Source organism: Trachymyrmex septentrionalis, unplaced genomic scaffold (genome assembly GCF_001594115.1).
Source record: "Trachymyrmex septentrionalis isolate Tsep2-gDNA-1 unplaced genomic scaffold, Tsep1.0 scaffold22, whole genome shotgun sequence".
In the NCBI taxonomy this organism is placed as follows: Eukaryota; Metazoa; Arthropoda; class Insecta; order Hymenoptera; family Formicidae; genus Trachymyrmex; species Trachymyrmex septentrionalis.
In genome coordinates this window covers 6,054,604-6,078,338 of record NW_017305375.1, presented here as the reverse complement: position 1 = coordinate 6,078,338, position 23,735 = coordinate 6,054,604, and the positions used below count along the sequence as shown (strand labels likewise).

At 32.5% G+C, this 23,735-nt stretch overlaps 1 protein-coding gene across 1 annotated transcript in view; it reads left to right on the top strand.

The window, feature by feature from the left end:
* LOC108748299 (twitchin) overlaps positions 1-23,735 on the top strand; it is a 97,478-nt gene that overhangs the window by 39,804 nt on the left and 33,939 nt on the right. Inside the window, exons 66-89 of the mRNA XM_018486349.1 lie at positions 1,308-1,352; positions 3,385-3,423; positions 4,205-4,243; positions 7,503-7,653; positions 7,814-8,050; positions 8,381-8,517; positions 14,892-15,017; positions 15,497-15,641; positions 15,732-15,871; positions 15,958-16,102; positions 16,212-16,353; positions 16,412-16,536; positions 16,622-16,975; positions 17,064-17,270; positions 17,349-17,657; positions 17,889-18,479; positions 18,797-19,102; positions 19,557-19,859; positions 20,405-20,689; positions 20,911-21,222; positions 21,712-22,014; positions 22,226-22,507; positions 22,613-22,912; positions 23,167-23,469. Coding sequence (XP_018341851.1) covers positions 1,308-1,352; positions 3,385-3,423; positions 4,205-4,243; positions 7,503-7,653; positions 7,814-8,050; positions 8,381-8,517; positions 14,892-15,017; positions 15,497-15,641; positions 15,732-15,871; positions 15,958-16,102; positions 16,212-16,353; positions 16,412-16,536; positions 16,622-16,975; positions 17,064-17,270; positions 17,349-17,657; positions 17,889-18,479; positions 18,797-19,102; positions 19,557-19,859; positions 20,405-20,689; positions 20,911-21,222; positions 21,712-22,014; positions 22,226-22,507; positions 22,613-22,912; positions 23,167-23,469 — 5,326 coding nt within the window. The remainder of the gene's footprint in view (positions 1-1,307; positions 1,353-3,384; positions 3,424-4,204; positions 4,244-7,502; positions 7,654-7,813; positions 8,051-8,380; positions 8,518-14,891; positions 15,018-15,496; positions 15,642-15,731; positions 15,872-15,957; positions 16,103-16,211; positions 16,354-16,411; positions 16,537-16,621; positions 16,976-17,063; positions 17,271-17,348; positions 17,658-17,888; positions 18,480-18,796; positions 19,103-19,556; positions 19,860-20,404; positions 20,690-20,910; positions 21,223-21,711; positions 22,015-22,225; positions 22,508-22,612; positions 22,913-23,166; positions 23,470-23,735) is intronic.

Sequence of the window (23,735 nt, the reverse complement as noted above, 5' to 3'; positions counted from 1 at the left end):
CATATATAAAATATATAACGAGAATAATATTTAAAAAGATTATTTTAATGTCTATACATTTTTTAAAATAATATAGAGAGAAAATTATATTAAATATAAAATCCATATATTAAATTAATTGAAATATATGTATTTTAATATTATTATTGAATTAATAATCTATATTTTTTGTACAAATTCTATATTTCTTCAAATTAATTTAATATATAAAATAGGTTTCCATTTTCTGTATTACTTTAGAATATGTTATACTGAATATATTTCAAAGTGCAAAGTGTTTGTACGAGTCCCATTAGGTAGATGATTAACGAGTCGCATAAGACACTCGACGAACAAGTAGGTAGACTGGCTACTGCTGGTTGGCCCTAGGGTTTTTTGTAGCTTTTTTTTGAGTTTTATAGTGTAAGTCCAGTGATGGTCTTAGTGGTGTCGTACTCGTGATAGATACGCGCCGTGAATCCCCGACGACAAGTTCGTCGAGTGACGCACGTCGCGTTTAGTGTCAGCAAGGCGTGAGATTTAGATTAGAAACCCCTCATCGTGAAAGATCCAGAGTTTACCAGCTTCTGAAGCATCTTCCTTTCTTCCTTTGTCCCTTCCTTCGAAAAAGGTTCCGTTATCTTCCATCGTCAGCAAAGGCATTTCTCCCAAAAAGAAAAAGAGAATGGAAAGTCAACTTGTGATGCGTAATATTGAGGACTTTCAAGATTGGTGCGTATTGACTTGCGAAAAGCAAGAATTTGAAGAACTAAACGGACACTTCCTGAAGAAGAACGTCGAAGAAACACGGATAATTGACGATTATGTGGATTATCTCAGCTGAGAGTGAGACGATCGAAGGCGTTCCCCGTAAAATTTTCATCGGATATTTCGTTATTACTTCGAGATAAGATCTCACATTTTTTTGTCTTAAAATAATCTTTCTAAATTATAATTAGCGTTACACCTTAATAAATATTTTTAGCTCAACTGCTTAAAACTAGAGCAACTTTCGGGAATGAAAATAGCAGAAAAGCATTAATTAAAGTTACTAAAATTAAACAGACGCATAACTTGCGTTGATGTAATTAATTTTAGTCAATTTTGCGAGACTTGGTTCGGTTTCAAAATAGAGATAAAGCGGGGAATGCGTTTTGATATGTCTAACAGGGTAGGACAAATGCCGATCGATCGAAACGATCATACATTATACAATGTAAACATGTTGCAGTATCGTTTATTGTGTATACACGCAAACACAAACATACACGTGCACAATACAACCATCTTTACCTCGCAGTAGTGGTTAATAGAGATTTGGTCCATAGGAGCATAGGAAGCTTCGTCCCGGCGAGGTGCTGGACGAGCGCAAGGTGAGATAAATCGCTGAGAGAAAAACGCGGAAGCGAATGTCTCGTCTGCAACCTTACTCGACTACCAAATGCACTTCTACTTACTTTTCTCACACACTCTTTCGTACACACTTACCGGAGTATCGCGCAAAGAGAATCCACACTACGGATATAAATAAAAAAGAACTATATAGTTCAACGCAATTTTTTAATGAACTATTTAATGCAATTTTATTACTAATGGTGAAATCTTTCCGATTGTCTTTGCTCGATCTTGGCTGCTCCTTTTACTACTATTTACTACTATTTATTTATTGTGGTCGTACTTTATGGCACGAGTCGTCCTGAATTTAATTACGCACATTTTATAAATATAATGGTTTGATTATACGATTAATGAGTAAACTTCACATCGAGAGCAAACAATTAAATTCCCGACGATGACGTGTAAACTTTGGAAAAGTTTCAGCATCCTTTATTTTTAAGAAATGCATTTCTTTTTTTAACATAATTTTTTAATAGACACTTTGGAAAATTAATAAACATTAATAGATATTTTGGAAGATCTTGTTTAATTTGATAAAATAAAAGATGTTGGAGCAACATCTCGCACGTGCCTTTCGACATACGTAATCCAAGATCGTGAAGCGAGTAAAATGCATCTTTGCACTTGGCACGGATCTGTTGCAACCGATATGCATATTCTGACGATAATAATAATAATAATAATAACAATAATATTAATTGATAATGCGAGATGAGAGAAGCAAAAGAAGTCAGGGCTTGTTCGTGTGCATGTTAATCATTCGCATACGAGATTTTAAGTCTTTTCTGGCTTACATCTTTATCCAATAGATCACTGGGTAATCTTGGCAAGCACTGTGCCGTTGTAGATAGACATCGACGCTAATAAATATCTCGAGCAGCGACGCGACAAGACGTGTGAATCATGTCTGACGATCAAGCTTCATCGTTCGTGTGAAACACTTGTTATTTCATTTCTGTTAGTTAAATGTACATTACTATCAAATTTAAATTATTATCTCGCATACTGATCTAGTAAATTCGAACATTTTGTCGCGCAAAAGTGAAAATCCCAAGAATTTAATTGGACTCGAATTTACATTTAATGGGTTATTCTAAAAATCTCCTCTGAATTCTCTTGTGACAGTGAAAGTTTTAATCATCAATATATTAAAAATATTTATGAGTGTAAATAGTAATTTCACTAAGATAATGTTGTGATCTTGTAACTAGCCACGGATACGCCCTTGCTTCTCTTTAGTCGATTATGTTGAACCTTTATGTTATAAAAAATCAATAATTACGAGTATATTAAAAAGTTATAATAAATTTACGAAACAGCGATTGTATAAAACCGCCATGAAATTATAGTTCAAAGTTGTCATAAAATTCATATAAATATAATGAAGATGTGACAGGTTTGAGATAATCGACATGCAGTTTTCAGATTATTCTTACGAATGGCGATTCACTCTTTAAAAGATCCGTCTCTTTCATACGATCACATGCAATCTGGTTGCACCTAAACTCATTGACGTATTAGCTGACAACGCGCACCGCCGAATCGCACTGTTCTGTCTAGCAATGCACCCGCACAGAAATGCAAACGCACAAGCCGTCGCAACGTCGGTAAGGCGAGCCTCGAACAGCCCCCATTTGTGTTCGTCTACCGCGATTCCCCCTTGTTCCTTCAACCCCAGACTTTTATTTATCCGTGTCCTTACCGAGTCTCTGTCTTAAGCAAATAATCAAAAAGCAATTCCGTTATAATCCGGCAAAAAGAGCCAATTCTTGACCCTTAACAGAAATAGCGAAGCCAGCACGCAGGAGCATTTTTGTTTTCCATTTTCGGAATCAGCGCTTTTTGTCAACTGTTTCTGTAAAAGAGAAAGAGGTATTTTAATGTTCTGTGTAAATCTATCGGGAAACTTTAACAAAAATCCGTGTTAACAAAAGCGATGAAAGGAATATCTTTACGATGACGAGCAGTCACTTGACCCTCATGTGTTCGTCTCTGTGATTTTTGCAGTTGGGAAAGTTACGGCCCGGTGAGGTTTTCGAAACAAAGGTGAGATTTGTGTTCGCTATAACACAAAGCTTACCTGCTCAAAGTACTATACCAGCAATCTTTCGTATCATGTATTGTTCTGTCTTTTTTCTTTTTTTGTCTTACGGACACCGACCACCCTTTTTGAATTTTTTTATTTTTCTGCGCCCTCCCCCCTCAAGCTCTTATAATTTTTAAGCGTCAATTTTATTTCCTTGTTCGCCTACAGAAAGACAAAATAATAAAAGCCCAATAACTAAAACGAAAACTAAAAACGTACTTGACGAGGGAAGTCCCTGATGAGAGAGGCAAAAGCAACGCCACGCGTTACCACGGGACGGCAATAATAATATTAATAACAATAATGACGATATATGACGATGATGATATTAATAATAATAAAAAACATAATTCTGCGACATGTTTTTAACTGAAGTTTTTGAAGTTGCTGCTGCTGCTGCTGCTGCTACTGTAAACACGCTAGCCGCTATTTTTTCAACCATCTGCGGTTTAATACCGTAATTTTTAATACCGGTTTAATATCTTTTAATATTATATGTTCTTGAGAGCATATTGGCAAATAATTTACTGATCAATAATTTGAGTTTTCTTTTCTCTCACATCGAAAAATGAATCACTCCCTCCCCCTATTATATTGAGCACACTCCCAAGATAAGAGCCCACTTCTTGTGAAGCCCCCCCCCTTCAGAAATAAAAAAATCTAATCTCTCTTTGCCCACCCCTTTTATGTTTCTATTTCTGTTTCTATCTCATCTTTTATTTTTTCACGCACCACACACAGACTAAGCCCGGCCGACTAGGCGCGCTGCCAGAAAAAGAGGTTAGCACAATATCTCTGTTGTGCGTGTACGCATATGTATATTTTTATATTATTTTGTACATACGTTTACATATACGTTATCTACGTTTATATATACGTTATTTCGATATTATTTTCTTATTTATTGCGTGCTTAAAATTTGAAAACTGTTTTTACAGGATATTTTTGAATAGCCTCCAAAAATCTACAAAAATTTATAGATTTAAAAGTTGATCGAGATTAATAGAGAGATTGTTATTTATTAATGAAATTCTGTTTAAAATTATTACTCATTCTAAATAAAAAATTTTATCAAAATTAAGTTTGAGGTCAGAAAGGAAAGTTTCTTACGACAAAAATTCTCCCAATTTTTCTTTACAATTTTGTTAAAAGGAAATCAGTATCATATTGATATGAGCAAAGTTTTTGGATGTTATTCTATAAACCTGTATGTTCTATAAATATTTTGCAAAGAGCACTTTTTCGCGAATAGTCAACGCTGACGAAATGCGCTTGCAGACGGCGATTTTTTTACATTGCATCGATTTATGTGCGAACTTTGTAATTAAAATTAAAAACATAAATCAGTTCAATGTATAACGCCTGAAGAAGCTCATTGCGGTCGCGTTGCGGAAATTCTGCTTATTAGTTCGAGCGGATACACCTGTACATTATATGCGGCTGTATAGATGCAGTTTAGATGCAGTTTAGATTGTAATGGTGGTAAGAAATTGGAGTTAATTTACATTATAAATAATCCATGGAGAAAGCAAAATTGCTGACATATTTTTTTTATCAATCTCATTGTGTTTTTGAGAAAATTGTTTGTGCGAGATCTACCACCATTAAAAATTTAGTAGTTGCAGTACGACTCAGTATCAGACTTGTCGCAGTAGTGCAACTTTATTTTAGCGTCCACGATATCCTATGAATAAAATAAAAATATTTAAAAATTTATTCCGTAAAATTATTTTTGTAGAAATATCTCAATTTAATATCTAACAATAAAATTGTTTTATTGTTTTTTTTTGTTGCTAAAAATAATTTATTATTTATACAAAATTATTTATAAATTGTGGTGAATATATCTTATATAATTAATCATCATAATAATTTGTCCTTTTATTAAAAGATTGACGTTGAAGAGTTCAGTTCTCTTCTGCAATTCTGCATATCGCTGCGATAGATTTGAAACTGAGCAGTTTGTTCCTATATGTCAAAAATATATATGTGTGAAATAACTTATTTATGTAGAATTTTATGTATAGGTGTAAATATTTATCGTGCTCACACTATATGTTAAATAGATTTCAATCGAAATATTCTCATTCTCATCGTCACGAATACGATGTCGCTCTTTGAAATGAAACATTAAACATGTTCCATCATCTCATCATTCCAATTTATAAATGTACGGCATCGTATTTGTGCATATCGTGTAGATATCGTAATGTGTCTCTTTGTAAATAATCCTGATAACTGATTTTCCCATTAGACGAATATTCGAACGGCAATTTAATTGACGACGATCAGATTGGTTCACGGAGTAAGCAATCATTTCATCGCCAAAACATAAAAATAATCATTCATGTCATACACATCATGTTGAATTCACGTATCATTCTCTTCCCCAACTTTCTGTATCTTTTATTAATTTTCTTAATGTAATTTAGTATTCTAACATCGACGGCTTGCAAAGCCAAGAACATCGCTAATGATATCCTTACTGTATGGTAGCCTTATCATAGATTATAAAAAAAAGAATTTTATTGCACTAGTAGGAATAACATAATATAGTATGTATAATAATATAATAATACTATAAAATAATATTGCAAATATTAAATTTAATATTGTATTTTTTTATAATTACAGAAAAGAGAACAGTCCTTTATTTTGCATTTGTATCTTTATTTTTTTCTGTAAAGTTGTCCCTTCTTGTGCAATTTAATCCCGTCTGAAAGTCTCTTGACTGACGACTATTTAATGTAAATAATGATTAACTAACTTCGGCTTTAAATTCTCATCCCACGCGTAACTTGTGATTCGCATTTTTGCTTTGCGATTCACACTTCATGGCAAATGCATTTTGCCACAATTTCACGAGTTGTGCATCGACGCACAAATATCACATCTTCATTATTGTATAAGAACATATATTTCACCATCGGAAGAGCATTTGTTTCTAAAGTTGAAAGAAAGAATAATGCAAAAATGTCTACAAATAGACTTTAGTATCATTTATGTTTTCTATGGTTTTACAAATGTTTAAAAAATATTAAAATTTTATATTTTCCTGTTTTCAATCTCTTATTCATCTGATTAATATATTCCTTTTCTATTTCCTTTTTCCGACTATTCGTATTCAAGGGATTCTTACATATTCGGTTTAATTATTTATCATAAATTATTTAAGATATTTTCTTTGCACACACATGTAAAGAATATGTAGAAATGGAAAGCAAGTAAGTTGATTATACAAAATTTCTAAAATAATTTGTAAAAATAAAAATTTAATTAAATTGAAGATTAACAGTAATCGTTAATCTTACAAAACAGTTGTTAAAATTAAGTAAGAAAATCTTGAAATCGTAATGGCTACTCATAATTAAAGAATTTATGAAAGTCGGAAATTCATGTGAAATTACCTATGTTTATTGATCCCATCTTGCTAATCAATGTATTCTGAGAAAAGGATGTGTTTTAGAATTGTCACTAACATTATTGAAACTCACTTGATTTAGTGACTAACACAAAGTCACTAATGCGTGAAACGTAACGCTGATTAATAATGTAAATTAATTTTCAATGTAAATAACATTAACTCACAATGATAAAATGTAAATAAACGTAAGTAATAATTAAAATGTACAAAATATGCAAAATTGCATGAGCGCTGCAGATTTTTCAAACGACAACGGCGACTTTCATTTCTTTGCTTTTTTTCGTTTCTGTTTTGCAAGAAATAATTTAAAAAATAATAAAATTAATTTTTATTGTATCATTACAAAAAATAAATAGAATGTATTTGTAAAAAATAAGTAAATATTTATCTAACTATCGTTTTTTATTAGAATCATTTATTAACTACACAGATGATTTGTGTTTCTTTGATTATATTGATTTATCAAACTCAAATTTAAATTATATGATTAGCAGAAGTCGTTGCGCGTTATGCTTTAAATATTCTCGCTTTTATTTAAATGCTTTTCAATGTCTATATTAAATGCGATGGCAAAGTGTGTATAAATTTGATCACATTTTTATTTGAATGGCACAGCGTCGTCGTCCGAGTACAGCGGACATCAGAAGACCCAGCGTGGCGGACCTCGAGAATAGGATCAATTTACCTAGTACACCTCTGCGAGATGTTGGACCAGGTGGACCACCCCAGATCGTCGATGTTCAGGAATCGTACTCCGCCGTCGAAGGTAATGCATTTTGCTCTTCAATCAATAGAAAACTTATTAAAAATTTTTTTTTTTAATCAATATATGTAATTGCAGCAATAAATATCTTACAACGTAAAATATTTTTTAATAACATATTTTTATTTTAACAATATTGATTCTATTGGCATTCTTTTTATAGACTCGACGGCGTATCTTACCGTCGCGGTGGAAGGCACGCCCGCGCCAACTTTCAAATTCTACAAGGGTATTACCGAGATCATCGAGGGTGGCCGCTTCAAGTTCCTCACTGACTCGGAGACCAACACGATCACCCTCTGCATGAGGAAGACGAAACCCAACGACGAGGGCACTTACAAGATCGTCGTGAGCAACATCCATGGCGAAGATTCCGCCGAGATGCAGCTCTATGTTTCCGGTGAGTCAACTTAACATTCTTATAGTCATATAATTTACATGTATCCGAAACACAATCTTTGTCTTAGCATGGTGTCCAGTTAATATAGATCAGTAACTTAATCCTCGATAAGATAAAGCTCGAACACTGCATAAGAAGTAAGAACGAATTGAGCTTTTCTATTTAATTTATTTACATTTGAAAAATTTGGAATTATATACTTACATTATATTTAATTTAAATTTAATATAATCTTTATAATTCTAATATTTAATATATATACGAGTACGTTAGTAATAACACAAAATTTGCTTTGTTATTTTAAATTTTGATTTGTTGGATGAATGACAGACGCCAGTGGCATGGACTTCCGTGCTATGTTGAAGAAGAGGAAATATCAAAAGTGGGCGCGAGAAGAAGCTGAGCAAGAAAAAGTAGATTTGAAGGAAGTAGAGAAGCCCATGCCGGCATTGAAAAAAGTGGAAAAGGTACGTTTAATTCTACATACACACACACACACACACACACACACACACACACACACACAAATATAAACTATGTAAAAAAATTAATAAGTTAATTGTTTAGCAAGACAAACTAAAATTTATTTGGATATTTTATTTAACTTTATATGGATATCTCTTCAACTTTAAAACAAATTTAATTCAATATATATATATATATTTCGCATATTTTTAAATAAAATTGATTACGCATCACATTTACAATCGCCATCGATGTAATATATAACGGAGATGTGCGAATGCGATTTCAGCACGCCATTAACAGCTTGATGGTGTCTTTATGAATGTAAAAACAAACACAATGTTATATACGTAACATAAATTTAATGAAAGTAATGCTGTTGAATTACTTACTTTATAAATCCATATTTTGATTTGAAATTCTTTTTTTGTTTCTTTTTTTTATTTGACAATTATATTATAACAGCCAAAATGTTCTTTCATTTAATTACAAACAAATTAAAATAAGTCGAAAACTAATGAACATTTTCATTTTTTATTTAAAATAATATTACAGAATAATATTTTGGACAATTAAATACATTAAGTAATGTTTTCATTTAGCATACAGCTAACGGTAACTTAGTAGAGATTTTTGAAGATAGAGTCTTCAAGAATGCATTTTCTGCCTGTTCCTTTCTCTGTGTCTTTCTCTTCTCTTCTTTGTCTACCTCTGTCTCCTAGTCGCTAGGAAGCGAACAGCATGGATCGGGCTGGTTTCAAGACGGCGAGGAAATAGTCATCTTGTCAGCGGGTGTGGAGATCTTTCGAATTTCTCTCGACAAGAAGGGTGAAACTAATTGGAGCTGGCTCAAGGTCTTTTCCCGAGTGATTTATATAATAAATCATAGTGACAAGAACAGTACAACGATTACGATTTTAAAACATTGATGAAACATTAGGACTTACAATCTGATTTTATTCTTTAAATATTAACAGATTTTAAAATAAATAATTTTACTATATCTCTATAAAGTAGGAAAGAATTATAGAATAGTAGATTTGTTGATTGTTATTAGAAGATCTGAAACTCTCGCGGCGTTATCTAAATTTTACTATATAATTAAAAAAAATCATATAAACAGACAATTGGGAATTGGTGCTATAGACGGTGCGCAGTTTTTGTTCCTTTAAATTAATTATATATTATATCATTACTTGTACATGTTTTGACTAATTTTTTAGCCTTCCTTAGCAAATTTACAGTATATGCTACAATACATTGGTTATCCATGAATCTTATAAAAGTCGATGTATATTGAAGTAACAGTCAATATCATTGTATGGCAGTAACATCATCCATTTCAGAATAAAAATTTCCAGTTTGAAAGCTGGATGGTAGTGAATGATTGAAAATCTAATTAATTGTAAATAATAATTAATAAGCTAAAAAACATTTTTATATCATGGTTAAGAAAGACTTATGATCTAACCTACAATGATCTAACCGACAATTATATTGGTCAATTATTAAAATAATAAAATAAGTAGTAATAAATTAAGTTATAATAAAATTAACGGCATAGTCAATAATAAAATTGTAATAGAGTTGAATATAAACGATATAATTTAACAAATTGTCAAATGTGTCACTGATTAACAAGAAACGACGAAAATCGTGTTTCTTGAAGTTTCTTGATCAAAGATCTTGTTAATCAGTAATACATTTGACAATTTGTTAAATTATATTATCGTTTATATTTAACTCTATTACAATTTTATTATTGACTACGCTGTTAATTTTATTATAGCTTAATTTATTATTACTACTTATTTTATTATTTTAATAATTGACCAATATAATTGTCGGTTACATCATTGTGGGGTAAGTTTTTCTTGACCATAATATGAAAATGTTTTTTAGCTTATTAATTATTATTTACAATTAATTAGATTTCCAATCATTCACTACCATCCAGCTTTCAAACTGAGAATTTTTATTCTGAAATGGATGATGTTACTACCACACAATGATATTGACTGTTACTTCAACATACATCGACTTTTATAAGGTATTCATGGTATTTATGGTATTGTAATATATACTGTAATAACGTGTTGTAATATATACTATAAATTTAAGAAGGCCGAAACATGTACAAGTAATGATATAATATATAATTAATTTAAAGAAACAAAAATTGCGCATTATCTACAGCGCCAATTTCGAATTGTTTGTTTATATGATTTTTTAAAATTAATTATCTTGGGAATTTAAGTTTGCTATATAAGTTTTCTACTTCCCCTTTACTTATACTTTATCGCGCAAGCAACATAACTTTCTTTTTTCATTTTTAACGTATGCACTTTTATGGTTTAGAGTTAATGCTGCACTTTAAATTACATCTATCCCTCTTTTGTGCTTTTAAGTTGTTAAATTATTCAAATTCTGGATTGATACATTTGATTTTATTACAAAGAATTGATAATGCAAGATTCTAAAATACATGGAAATTACATTGTAAACATTATTTTATCGCATTAGGGATATATCCGAAAATTTTTCTTATATACTAGTATATATATATGTATGTGTATATACCCTAACAAAGCTCTAACTAATGAAAGTTTCAGAAATTATACAGTCATAACCGAGAGAAAAAAATATTTTATTTGTGACAACAAGAAAATTATTTGGAATCAAAATCAAAGTTGCATTTTTTATAATTAAAATAAGACGAAAAAAATTTCAGTGAGAGTTAAATCTCTCAAACTCTCCTTTCCCTCACGACTATGATGCGCACACTGAGGGCTAGCTGTATATGTTTACATTTATTACATATTTCTCTATTAACAAGCAAGCACGATAATTAACGTAACTGAAAAGTTCCTAGTCTATCAATAACGTGTGATGTAATTGGCACTATTCTAAACATTGCATGTGATACTTCTCACATTAAGAGAAAAGCATTATCTCTAAATATGTAGAAGTAACGTAGGAAAAGATAAGAACTCTAATATAATGAATTTTACAGTTATAAATAAAAAATATTCAACAATTAAATACATATAAGATGTCTTGATGACAAAAAGCGCATTAGTCGGAAAAAATTAATTAAACGCCATCTTTCTTTTTTAAATTTTTATTAGATATTTCTCTAAATCAGAGTTCTATGATCATGCGCTATTGGCTAATTGTATAAAAGTGACTTTAACCATGATGTGTGTATGCCGGGCATGTAGGATATCTTCGACATTCAGCGCAGGCCAAGTTTGCAGGAGCTAATCGTCGACTGGCCAAAACTAGCGACACACGCCAAGGAGAAGGTTCGCGAAAAAAAGTCTTAAGGGAATGCATCCTTGTATTAAATTCCAAAAAGCCATAAAACAGAGAGCAGAACCGCCCCGCAAGGCTTCTACTATATTTCCTGCGCGGTATTCTGGTTAATTAAATTTGAATATCACAGCACACACACACATAATTATCTATAACATATTACATAAACAATTTAAAATTTATGAATTAAGAAAGACACTAAGATAAAACTTTCTTACAATACTTTTTACGTTTTACTTCATCATTTTACATCATAATTTGCCAGAATACCCCTGTGTTTTTTGGATTTTCTTGATCCTTTGAGCGAAATAAAACATAAAAATTCTGTTGTTGTAACACAGCAAAGAGATCGATTCTTACGATGTAGGTTTAAAGTTACTGTAAGTGATCTCTTTGTTTTATTAAGGCAGGTGTTACATCAATCCGACTAAGGATGTAAACCGAATAAATCGTTGAAAACGAAAACCAGTCAGTTATTCGCAAGAATTTTATATCTACATACATTTGTCTTAATCAAATTTTACAAAAATTTGATGTATAATTAAATTAAAATTCATAATTTTTCCGAAGAATATTTTTAAATTCTTGCGACTATTTACGATTGAGAGATCCCTTTGGCCTGCGCTTTTCTAAATAATTTATAAAAATTTTTAAAAATTATAAAGCAGAGGAGTAAATATAAATTTGTTAATATTTGTATAAATTCTTATGCTTTTATCAGACTAGAGATTGATATTGAGATTAAAATTGAATTTAAGCAATCAGAAGATCAATATCAAGTTTAGTAAATTTTACTTTGGTTGATCAAATTTGATCTCAATTTTAAGTTTAATCTCAATCTCTCTCTGATACGGGCATCACACAGATTAATTTAGAATTACAGATATAGAATTACTTCAATTATCCGACATCTCGATTATTTAATATTGTCTTAATCTTATTTCTATCTAAAACATGTTTTTTTACTAGAATAAAATATCTTAATTATTCAACTTGAATAAATTCGGTCCACATTAGGTCGGATAATCGAGGTTCTGTAATTATCTAAACCGTGTTTTTTAATGGAATAAAATATCTTGATTATCCAACTTGAATAAATTCGGTCCACATTAGGTCGGATAATCGAGGTTCTGTAATTAAATCCATGCCTCTCACGCTTGGCTTAATTAAAAATGAGTCTTATTATCACATTTGCTTATTATCACGCATGCACACAATGTCATGGATGTTTTTGAATTAAAGATCATTAGTCAAATAGACAAACCTCATTTAAACGATATATGGATTATTCAAATAACATTCCTTATCATTAAACTTCGTTCTGTTGAGTTATGTGACTCACATTTATCTTAAAAAATCATAGAATTATTAATAAACATGGAATATTGTTGATATTCAAATAATTTAATTTGTGATAATTATATATTATGCTTAATAATAATTAATATAGTATTTATTATTAATATTCTATATTTTGATAATATTCTGTAACAACTTAATATAGCTTAACAATTGTTAGAATTATTAAAACTGTTTAATGATCGTAACCGCTGCAGTTAATCATGCATAACTCACAATGACGAGCGACAATTGATTCAGAAAATCTGAAACAACAAAACTTATAAAACCAAATATAAATAAAGTTAGCAATAACAACTAAATTTGAAATAAAAGCCTATCATAGCTCTCCGCTGAAAGCGATCAGCGAGTAAGATCAACCCGACGTATTCCGAAAAGATACTGTGATAGTGGATGTGCCTTTTCTTGTTTCTAGAATAGTGGATCGCGTAGGCCGTCTCTGGCCGAATTAATACCCGACTGGCCAATCCTGCATCACTTCATCAAGACGGAGGTTGGATTGATTCTCTATGAATTGAACTTCCCATCAATAATTTCACGTGATATTGACTATCTATTGTACCTGTTGCCTCGACACTCTTCGAAACTTGGCGATCTACCTATCTTCTGTCTCTGATTCGCTTCTGTCTCTGAGAGCTCGCTTTTTCTCTGGACGACTCTTTTATACAAATTAATTGTCTCGTCCTAAATTCTACTACTGTTTCTTCTGCCTTCGATTAATAAATTCTATTTTATTAATTACTTAAGATCAAAGTTACGTCGTTTCTGTTGTATCTTCTGGCTCGACCTATAATATAACTTTCTCTAATTCTTCTCTTATGTTTTGAGAGAATATTCTGTTTAAAATTTATTTGCAGGGATCCTAATCTGTGACAAGTTTTTCTTATAAAAGTTGCTAATTAATATAATTGAAAAAAGTTACTTTTTTAATTAAATTATTATTAATAAATAAGCTAATATATTTTTTATTGAAATATTTTTTAGCTTATTAAAATAATTCAAATTGGATGTCAAATATAATATTTTAAATTTATATATTTACTTGTGAGATGCAAACTTTAATATTGAACATTATTTATCCGAATTAACTTCTTGAAATCTATTAAATATTTTTTAATAATGAGACTAGTTAAAACATCAGCAAAAATATTCACAGTTGAATTCCCTTGCATCAAATAATATCTTTCTTCAGCGGTGTCGTCTCTGAATGTATTATAAGCAAAGCCTTCTTCAGCAACTATCTTCTCGCGCATTTTGCTCGAGCAATAGCAAATACATTTTTATTTTTTTTCAAGGAAGCCAACATATTCTTTATTCCTCAAAACCGTTTAACACTAGATCATAAGCATGATCACAATAATAAGCATGATAAGTCATGAGCTTGAAGACAAGCTTATCAAGCCAATTCTGTCGACAAACGATCGACTGAACTTTTTGCAAGTTTTTTGTCTAGAGTTTCCTTCTAGAATCCCTTCTAGAGACTTTGTCTTCGTGCCTTTTTTCGTCGTCCTCGCCTTCCATTCTTCTGCTCATACGGAGAGGCAGTGACGCCATTTTTTCAAATTTTTCGCCGATTTTTCTTACTACCTTTTTTTGTAACCTGGCAAAGCGATTGCTATCGATGTTGAACAATACTACTATTGGATTTCTTGATTAAATCTCCGAATATGATTTATAATTGATTGGTGATATTTTTTCGCAGAAACAAGAAAGTTTCCTGAAGCCACTGGTAGATCAGTATGCCAAGGAAGGCAAAGATAAGAAGGTCGTCTTCGAAGCGAACTTTTCGAAACCGAACTGCAAGCCGAAATGGTTCTTCCGAAAAGACGTAAGTATTCTTTCAAAAATAAACATTATTTAATTATATTTTTCTATTTTTACGAGCTACACTGAAAAACAATGTGAAGTCAATAAACAAAACTACGTGTTCGGAAAACACTATGTATTTTAAATCTAAATATAGTATTTTATTTATGGAAAAAGTTTTAAACTAAAACATCTTTAAGGGACCGATTGTTTTATCTTCAAAAACTTTGTGATAATTTATGTGTTGGATAAACAAAAAAGTAAAAGAGTAAGAGCATAAGAAAGTAAGACAGTGAACTGAAAGGTGGAACAACTCAGTCTAAGTATTTAAAAAATAGAGAAAAGAACATAACGTTTTAATAGCTTAAAATTAAACACTTCTTTTTCAGTGTATAAAAGAGTTGAGTAAGGTATATTATATTTTATGTAATACATTTTATAATTTATAGAAAAGCAGATTAAAGATTGAAGTAATTGATAAATAATTTGCTTTTTATGTAGGAATTATTCCCATCGGCGAAATACAAATTTAAAAACGAGGAGGATTGCTATCAGCTCGTTATTTCTGGACCCAAAGTCGAAGACACTGGAAAATATACGATCGAAATTGCTGGCGTATCCAGTACAGCTTTTCTCAATGTAGATGGTACGTAACATAGGTTGAATAAATCTTCTTTCTAAGAATCAAACTTTTACACTACATAAATTTTATATTTTGGAATTCCTTTAATTTTAGAACCTGATCCAACGTTTACCTTCCTAAAGCCGTTATCGAAAAAGACTAGCGGCTTTACAAAGCACGAAACTTACATGGAATGTACAGTTAGTTCTAATATGGCACAAGTTTCCTGGTATAAAGGCAAAACGAAACTTGAGGTAATTTATTACGCTGAAAATTCGAATAAATATTTAATATTTGTAACGTTGCAGTATTTAAAATATCCCATTGTTAATTTTTTTAGGATGGAGATCAGTATAGTATTTCCAAAGATATGTCCGGCGTGTGCCGGCTGGCGATCAGGAGCGCAACTCTCGAAGATAGTGGCGAATACGCTTGCAAAATAAACAAGCAGACGGACAAGACCGAAACCATACTCACTATAGTCGGTAGGCATTATTTTGAAAAATAAATACAATAAACACAATAATTCAATTACAATTTTTTATTTATAAAACTTTAACCGTATATGAAACTTAATATATTTTTTTTGTTTAGAATATCCTTACAAGTTCGTCAAAGTGCTGAAACACCAGCAGTTGATAGAAAAGGAAACCTTGACATTACTTTGCGAACTGGATGATGCCGCGGGTGAAGTCCAATGGTTCAAGGGTGACCAAGCAATCACGCCTGACAAAAGGTACCTTTTTACGTAATTTTTTATTTTACACTTTTTTAATAAATAATTTCTGTTCTAGAGTACAAATTAAGGAAGAAGGCAGGAAACGAAAACTCATTATTAAAGATTGTAAAGTCACCGATGCCGGACTTTACTCTTGCGTGAGTAACGCAGACAAGACCGAAGCTGAAATTGTGATAAACTGTAAATATAATATTTTTTAATTTAATTCTTTGACTGCTCATAAAAAAAAAGATTATATGGTTATGTATCTTCTCGAAAATTATAGATGCCAATCGCTTCAATAAGAAGTTGAAGGATACTGTCGCGGTTGAAAGAGAGAAGTTGGTGCTGGACGTCGAACTTCAAGATCAGACCGCGCCAGCTGTATTCTACTTTAACGGCGAGAAGATCGAACCTAATGAGAGAGTGGAGATCAAGAATTTGGGCGGCGGTAAGCATCAGTTGGTCTTCAATAAGTTGGAAATGGCAGACGATGGCGAAATCATGTGCGAGAGTGGTCAGTTAACGAGCAGTTGTAAACTCACTGTGAAGAAGGGCGAAAGCAAGCCGATTGTTGACTTCCCTGACAAAGTCGAAGGACCCTGCAGCGCTCCATTGGTCTTTGTCGTGCCTTTCAAAAGTAAGGATTCACATCTTACGTATAATGTGATAAAATTTATGATGTAAAAATATATATAAAATGGAAAATTTATTTTTTGAATTTGTAGTTGATGGCACCAAGCAGAGTCAAGTGGAAGCAAAACTGATGAAAGACGGCAAACCTCTACCTCTCAAGGACGTTGAAATTGTCGTTGGTGAGGATAAAATCACATATAAAATCAAGAAACCTCAACGCGAATCGTCTGGTATCTACCAGATTAAAATTGGCAATAACCAGGGTGAAGAAGTAAAGGATGTCAATATTGTTATGCAAGGTTTGTACTTTTATAAATTTTTTTGTACGTAAAATAATAAATGTTTTATTTTTTCATATTTATTAATTATTTTTTCAGACGTTCCATCTCCACCGTACGATGTTGAAGTTAACGAGATTTTCCAAAATTCCTGCGTCGTATCCTTCAAACCGTCGAAGGATGATGGCGGCGCACCCATCACGAAATATGTTATTGAACGCCTCGATCTTAGCTTAAAGTCTCAATGGGATAGCGTGGGTGAAGTCATATCTGGCGAAAAATGTGTCTACAAAGTCGAAGATCTAATTGCGAAGAGGGAATACAAGTTCCGCATACGAGCAGTGAATAAACTCGGTTCCAGCGAACCGGCAATGTTCGGCAAACCAGTCTTAGCCAAGGATCCATGGGGTAAATTTTATCGCAAATTAATTGATTTTTTTTTTTTTAATGTAGAAATTAATATTATCTTTTACAATAAAATTCATATCTTCTTCAAAAATTAAAGGAGATAACAAAATGATCTTAGATGTAAAAGTTAATTATAAAAATTTAATCTCACTATTTGGATGTTGATTTGGTAATTCATAAATATAAATTAGAGTAAAAGAAGTAAATGAAAGATATTCTTGTGTCTTTTAGATGAACCAGGCAAACCCACAAATGTCGACGTAACTGATTGGGACAAGGATCACGCTGATCTGACATGGACAAAGCCTGACAATGATGGCGGTGCCCCGATTACTGGCTATATAATTGAGTACAAGGAGAAGTTTGGCAAGGAATGGGTAGCGGGCAAAGAGATTGAAGGCGATGTGACTCAAGCGACTATTGACGGTCTCAAAGAAGGCACGCAGTACGAGTTTAGGATACGAGCAGTAAACAAAGCAGGTCCTGGTGAACCGTCTGATGCCACTAAACCAATTATCGCCAAGTCCCGATTTGTTAAGCCATATATTGTCGGCGATGGTCTTACAAACTTAGTCGTCAAAAAGGGTCAAGTCATCAAGTACGATATCAAGTACGCTGGCGAGCCAGAACCAGAGGTGCACTGGTTCCTGGGCCAGAAGGAGATAATTCAGGATACGGCCGAAAGAATCACGATCGACAAATACGAAAGAAATACCGTACTGACAGTTAGGAAGACCACTAGACCTGATTCCGGAAAATATAAATTGGTATTGACGAACAGTTCTGGCACCTGCGAAAGCGTTGCCGACGTTGTTGTTCTTGGTAAGTTAATTGCATCTTTTAATATCTTAAAAAATTCTCTTAAACTAACAATTTTTTTAATTAACATTTTTCTTGAATAAATTAAATTAATTTTAAAGAAAATTTTATGCGAAAATTTACAGTAAATAATATATATTTTAACAAAAAAAAATAAAATATTTTTTTAGTTAATTAAAAAAGAAATTACAAATTTGAGGGTAAAATAATCAATTTAAATTTATTGGCAAAGAAATATTTATTTTATCGCTTAATTTTTTAATTGTAGAATATTATTCGAAAATTATGTTACATCTTATAAATTCATTATCTTTTTACAGACAAGCCGTCGATTCCGCAAGGACCTCTCAAAGTGGAGGAAGTCCGCTCTGATCACGTTAAAGTTAAATGGGATACGCCGGAGGATAACGGCGGTACCGATATCACAGGCTATGTATTGGAAAAGATGGATCTGGATACTGGACGATGGATTCCAGCCGGAGAAACTGGCCCCAACGAGAAGATTTTCACGTTCTCTGGTCTAACGCCCAAGAAGAAATATAAGTTCCGTGTCAAAGCGGTCAATAAGGAAGGCGAATCCGAACCTTTAGAAGTCGAGGAAGCTATCCTCGCGAAAAATCCTTACGGTAAGAAGATATCTAACATTTTTAATAATTAATAGTTTTTCTGGATAAAAATAGAAAACTATAAAGATTATGCGTTTCGCGGGATTTTCTCCGTATCTAGATCTATTTTCAGAATGCCAACGTTTCGTGAATCTTGCAGTCCACTTCATTACAGTATCAGGCTGCTTCTCGCCCTGATGAAGTGGACTGCAAGATTCACGAAACGTTGGTCTAGATCCAAAAATGGATCTAGACACGGAGAAAATCCGCGAAACGCATAATCTTTATATAGAAAGCACCCGTGGAAGCTTCAAGAATATTATCAGGTAACAAAACTATTTCGTAGGCAGAAATTAATGTTTAAAATAAAATTTAGCAACGTAAATATTGTTAATTTAATTTGATTAATTTAATTTAATTAGATAATGTTAATGAAGCGACGATTTGAGACAATTTTATATAATATTTTCGACAGATGAGCCCGGCAAACCTGGCAAGCCGCAAATCTTTGATTATGATAACGTCAGTGTATCTTTGAAATGGGAGAAACCACAGAGCGACGGTGGCAGAGCGATCACTCACTATACTGTCGAGATAAAGGACAAATTCGCCGTCGACTGGGTTGAGGTAATGAAGACTACCGACTCAACACCTGAGGCTAAAGTTGAAGGCCTTAAAGAAAAGATGGTGTATCAATTTCGCGTTCGCGCTCACAATAAGGCCGGCTCTAGCGAGCCAAGCGAACCTACAGACAATCATCTGTGCAAACACCGGAATTGTAAGTTAAAATTACTATGGTTTATAAGTTTTATTGTTAGTCATATAGAATCGATAAAATTTCCAATTAGTAATAATGATTAACTCTTCGTGATCACTCCTGAGAATTTTATGTTGGTCACACAGGGGGCAAAATGACTCCAACGTTTTGATTGCTGTATTTACAGCTTTGTTCTTTAAAATCACAAAAATTACTGAACATACTTTAAATATTATACAACATGAAAATGTAGTAACTTTTTAAAGTTTTTAATTTTAACATATATATATATATATTTAAAAACTCACAAAGATTGATCAAGGAACAATATGCAGCCATTGGCGCAAAAAGGGTATTTTAAACTTCGGATAAATCACGCAGTTTAAATCACGTTTTAAAAAAAGACTTTGGAAATACAAAGTCTCACATCTTTTTGAGGATTCTTTAGACCTCCAGTGATCACTAAGAGTTAAAATTTTTTACAGCATTGCTATAATACTTATAAAAATTATTGCAATTATTAGAAAACTATTGCAGTTATTTCTTAAAATTGGGAAAATTTTTAGTGAGACCGAGAATCGACCGAACCAATTTCAAATCAGTCATTATCAAAGCTGGTCGCACCCATAAATGGTCTGTGGATGTATCTGGTGAACCTCCACCGGAGACCAGATGGATCTGGAGAGATAACATCCCATTAACTACCACTGAACGCATTAAGATCGAGAATGTCGAGTATCACACGGACTTTACGATCGTGAATGCAATGCGCAAAGATACCGGAAAGTACACGCTTGTTGCTGAAAATGCTAATGGCAAAGACGAAGAAACCGTCGAGCTTACCGTACTCGGTAAGTCCAATTTTCAAATTCTTTTTACGACGTTCTGTGTATAAGGATATTTATCAATATTTAATAAACTTACTGATTAAATTTAATATTTTATTTTTTTATTTTTGTGTGTGTGTGTGTGTGTGTGTGTGTGTGTAATCAGTTGCACGAATCAATTTTTAGATAGAAAAGAGTCGATCTTAAAAAGAAAAGGATCTTTACAGCAAAATTTTTTCTTGCAGGAAAACCGGATGCTCCTAAAGGACCTCTGGAAGTCAGCGATGTTACCAATACCTCGGCAAAGGTGAAATGGGAGAAACCAGAGGATGATGGTGGTGTGCCAATCAAAGAGTACGAAATCGAGAAGATGGACACAAAGACTGGTAAATGGGTCAGAGTCGGCAAAGTGCCTGGAAATTCGCCGAATACTGAATTTGAAGTCACTGGATTGAATCCTGGAAGCGAATACAAGTTCCGCGTAACAGCTGTCAATGACGAGGGTGATTCGGAGCCTCTAGAGAGTGAACGTGGCGTTATTGCCAAGAATCCTTATGGTATATTAATATTTTCCTTATATATATAATTAAATGTGTATCTAATGTTTATCTTAATAATTAAAAAAATTTTAATATTATGTAACAGAGGATGTTCAGAATTAAAATGTCAAAACTTTTCGGAACCGTGTAGGGGATCAATAAACTAAGAAAAAAGGTAGAAATATGCTCGTTTTACTTCATTTTCAAGAAAAAAGACAAAAACGTAGTTGCTATGTGCATCAGTGCGTACTGAGTGCATCCAATCAAATTCGCTATTAGTTTATCGATCCTCTATACGTTCTCAAAGTTTTGACATTTAAATTCCAAACACCCTGTATATTGAAATTATTTTATTAATAATTTCTTTGATTATATAATATAAAGTCAATTTTTTAAATTAAGAAGTTAATTAATACGTTTCAACTTTTTGTTTATTATGTCTTTAAAATTTTAATTAAACATTTATTTGTTAAATTCTAGAATAAAATTTGAAAAATTCTTTTTCAGATGAACCTTTGAAGCCTGGAACGCCTGAAGTCACTGATTATGATAACGAATCTGTAAGTTTGAAATGGGCTCCACCAGAATTCGATGGAGGAGCGCCTATCGAAAAGTATATTATCGAGAAAAAAGATCGGTACAAGCCCGATTGGGAAAAAGCTATCGAAGTACCTGGAAATCAACTTGAAGGCAAAGTACCTGATTTAAAGGAAAGGGGCGAGTATCAATTCCGAGTTATTGCTGTAAACAAAGCTGGACCCTCGCCTCCATCCGACGCGTCAAAGATGCAGATCTGCAAACACAAAGCTCGTGAGTTTCTATCAAATATAATTATAATATAAATACAATTAATGTATGTGTCTTATATAATATTAAAAATATTACAATTAATAATACAGTTAATATTACAATTAATAATATAATTAATTAAGAAAAAGAATATTGTAGAAAAACATTTAAAGATTTATTTTTATTATATAAAAAATAATATTTTGTTGTATAATTTCGCTCACTTCATTAGTGAAGCCGAGAATCGACAGAACGAACTTGAAACCGATTGTCGTACGAGCCGGTAAAACTGTTAAGTACGACGTGGATGTACGTGGCGAACCACCGCCGGAAATCAAATGGTATCACGTCGGCAATGAAGTAAAATCCGGTGAGAACATTGAAATCGTCAATGTTGATTACAATACGAAGCTCACTATTACCGACAGTCTGCGCAAAAATACTGGCGTATGGAAGATCAAGGCTGTCAATCCTCATGGTGAAGATGAGGCGGAAGTTGAAGTGACGATATTATGTGAGTGGCAATATATGAAATTTTTGTAACTGGCAAAATATAAATTATGAAACACTTTTCTCTTTTTTTTTTTTGAATTATTGTACTAATGTTTTTTGTGTACAGCGGCTCCCGGAAAGCCAAAAGGACCGCTTAAAGTGGCGGATGTCACGAAGAACAGTTGCAAACTCAAATGGGGCAAACCGGAAGACGATGGTGGCAAACCGGTCACTGGATACCAAGTGGAGAAATTGGATAAATCAACAGGCAGATGGATACCAGTTGGTCGTACCGCGGATACCGAGATGGACGTAAAGGGTCTTCAGGAAGGACACGAGTATGAGTTTAGAGTAAAGGCTCTAAATGAAGAAGGAGAATCGGAACCACTTACGTCAGACGGCTCTACACTTGCAAAGAATCCTTATGGTAAGTTGAATAGTAATATTAAATAAATAAACAATTTTTTATTAAATGAAATTATTCAAAAAGTAAAAATTGATATTATGTAATAACTTTCTAAAAAAGTATAGTTATTATTAAAGTATAATTTAATTAATGATAAAATTAATGAATAAAATTAATGATTTATAATACATATCATTTTCACAGTTTAATTAAAATATTCTGCAATATTACTTACTACTTTTTATAGCAATATCAAATCAAATGTTTTTTTACAGATGTTACAAGTAAGCCTGGAACACCGGAACTCGAAGATTGGGACGTCGATCGCGTTGATCTCAAATGGGAACCTCCAAAAGATACTGGCGGTGCGCCAATCACCGGTTACATTATTGAAAAAAAGGAGAAACCTTCTTCGCAATGGGAGGAAGCTCTTGTCACCGATTCGCCACAACCAAAAGGTCGTGTTACCGGTTTGAAAAAAGGTTCCACTTATCAGTTCCGTGTTCGTGCTGTTAATAAGGCTGGACCATCGGAACCTAGCGACCCGACCAAGCCGCACATTGCAAAAGCAAGATTCCGTGAGTATCTCAATTTGATTAACAAATTTACAATAGAAATTCTATAGGCTCTAATAAAATAAATCAATAATTAAGAATAACAAGTCTTTGAGAGCTGGCATTCCAATGCTGGAATGTAATTGCAATCAAGTTTTATTGTATATAACAATTAAATGAGAGTATGAGTGGCATGATAGACGCAGCGCACTAGTTTATCATGCCAGAGATCCCGGGTTCAATCTCAGTAGGAACCAAAATATTTACACTTTTGTCTCCTCTCGGAAAAT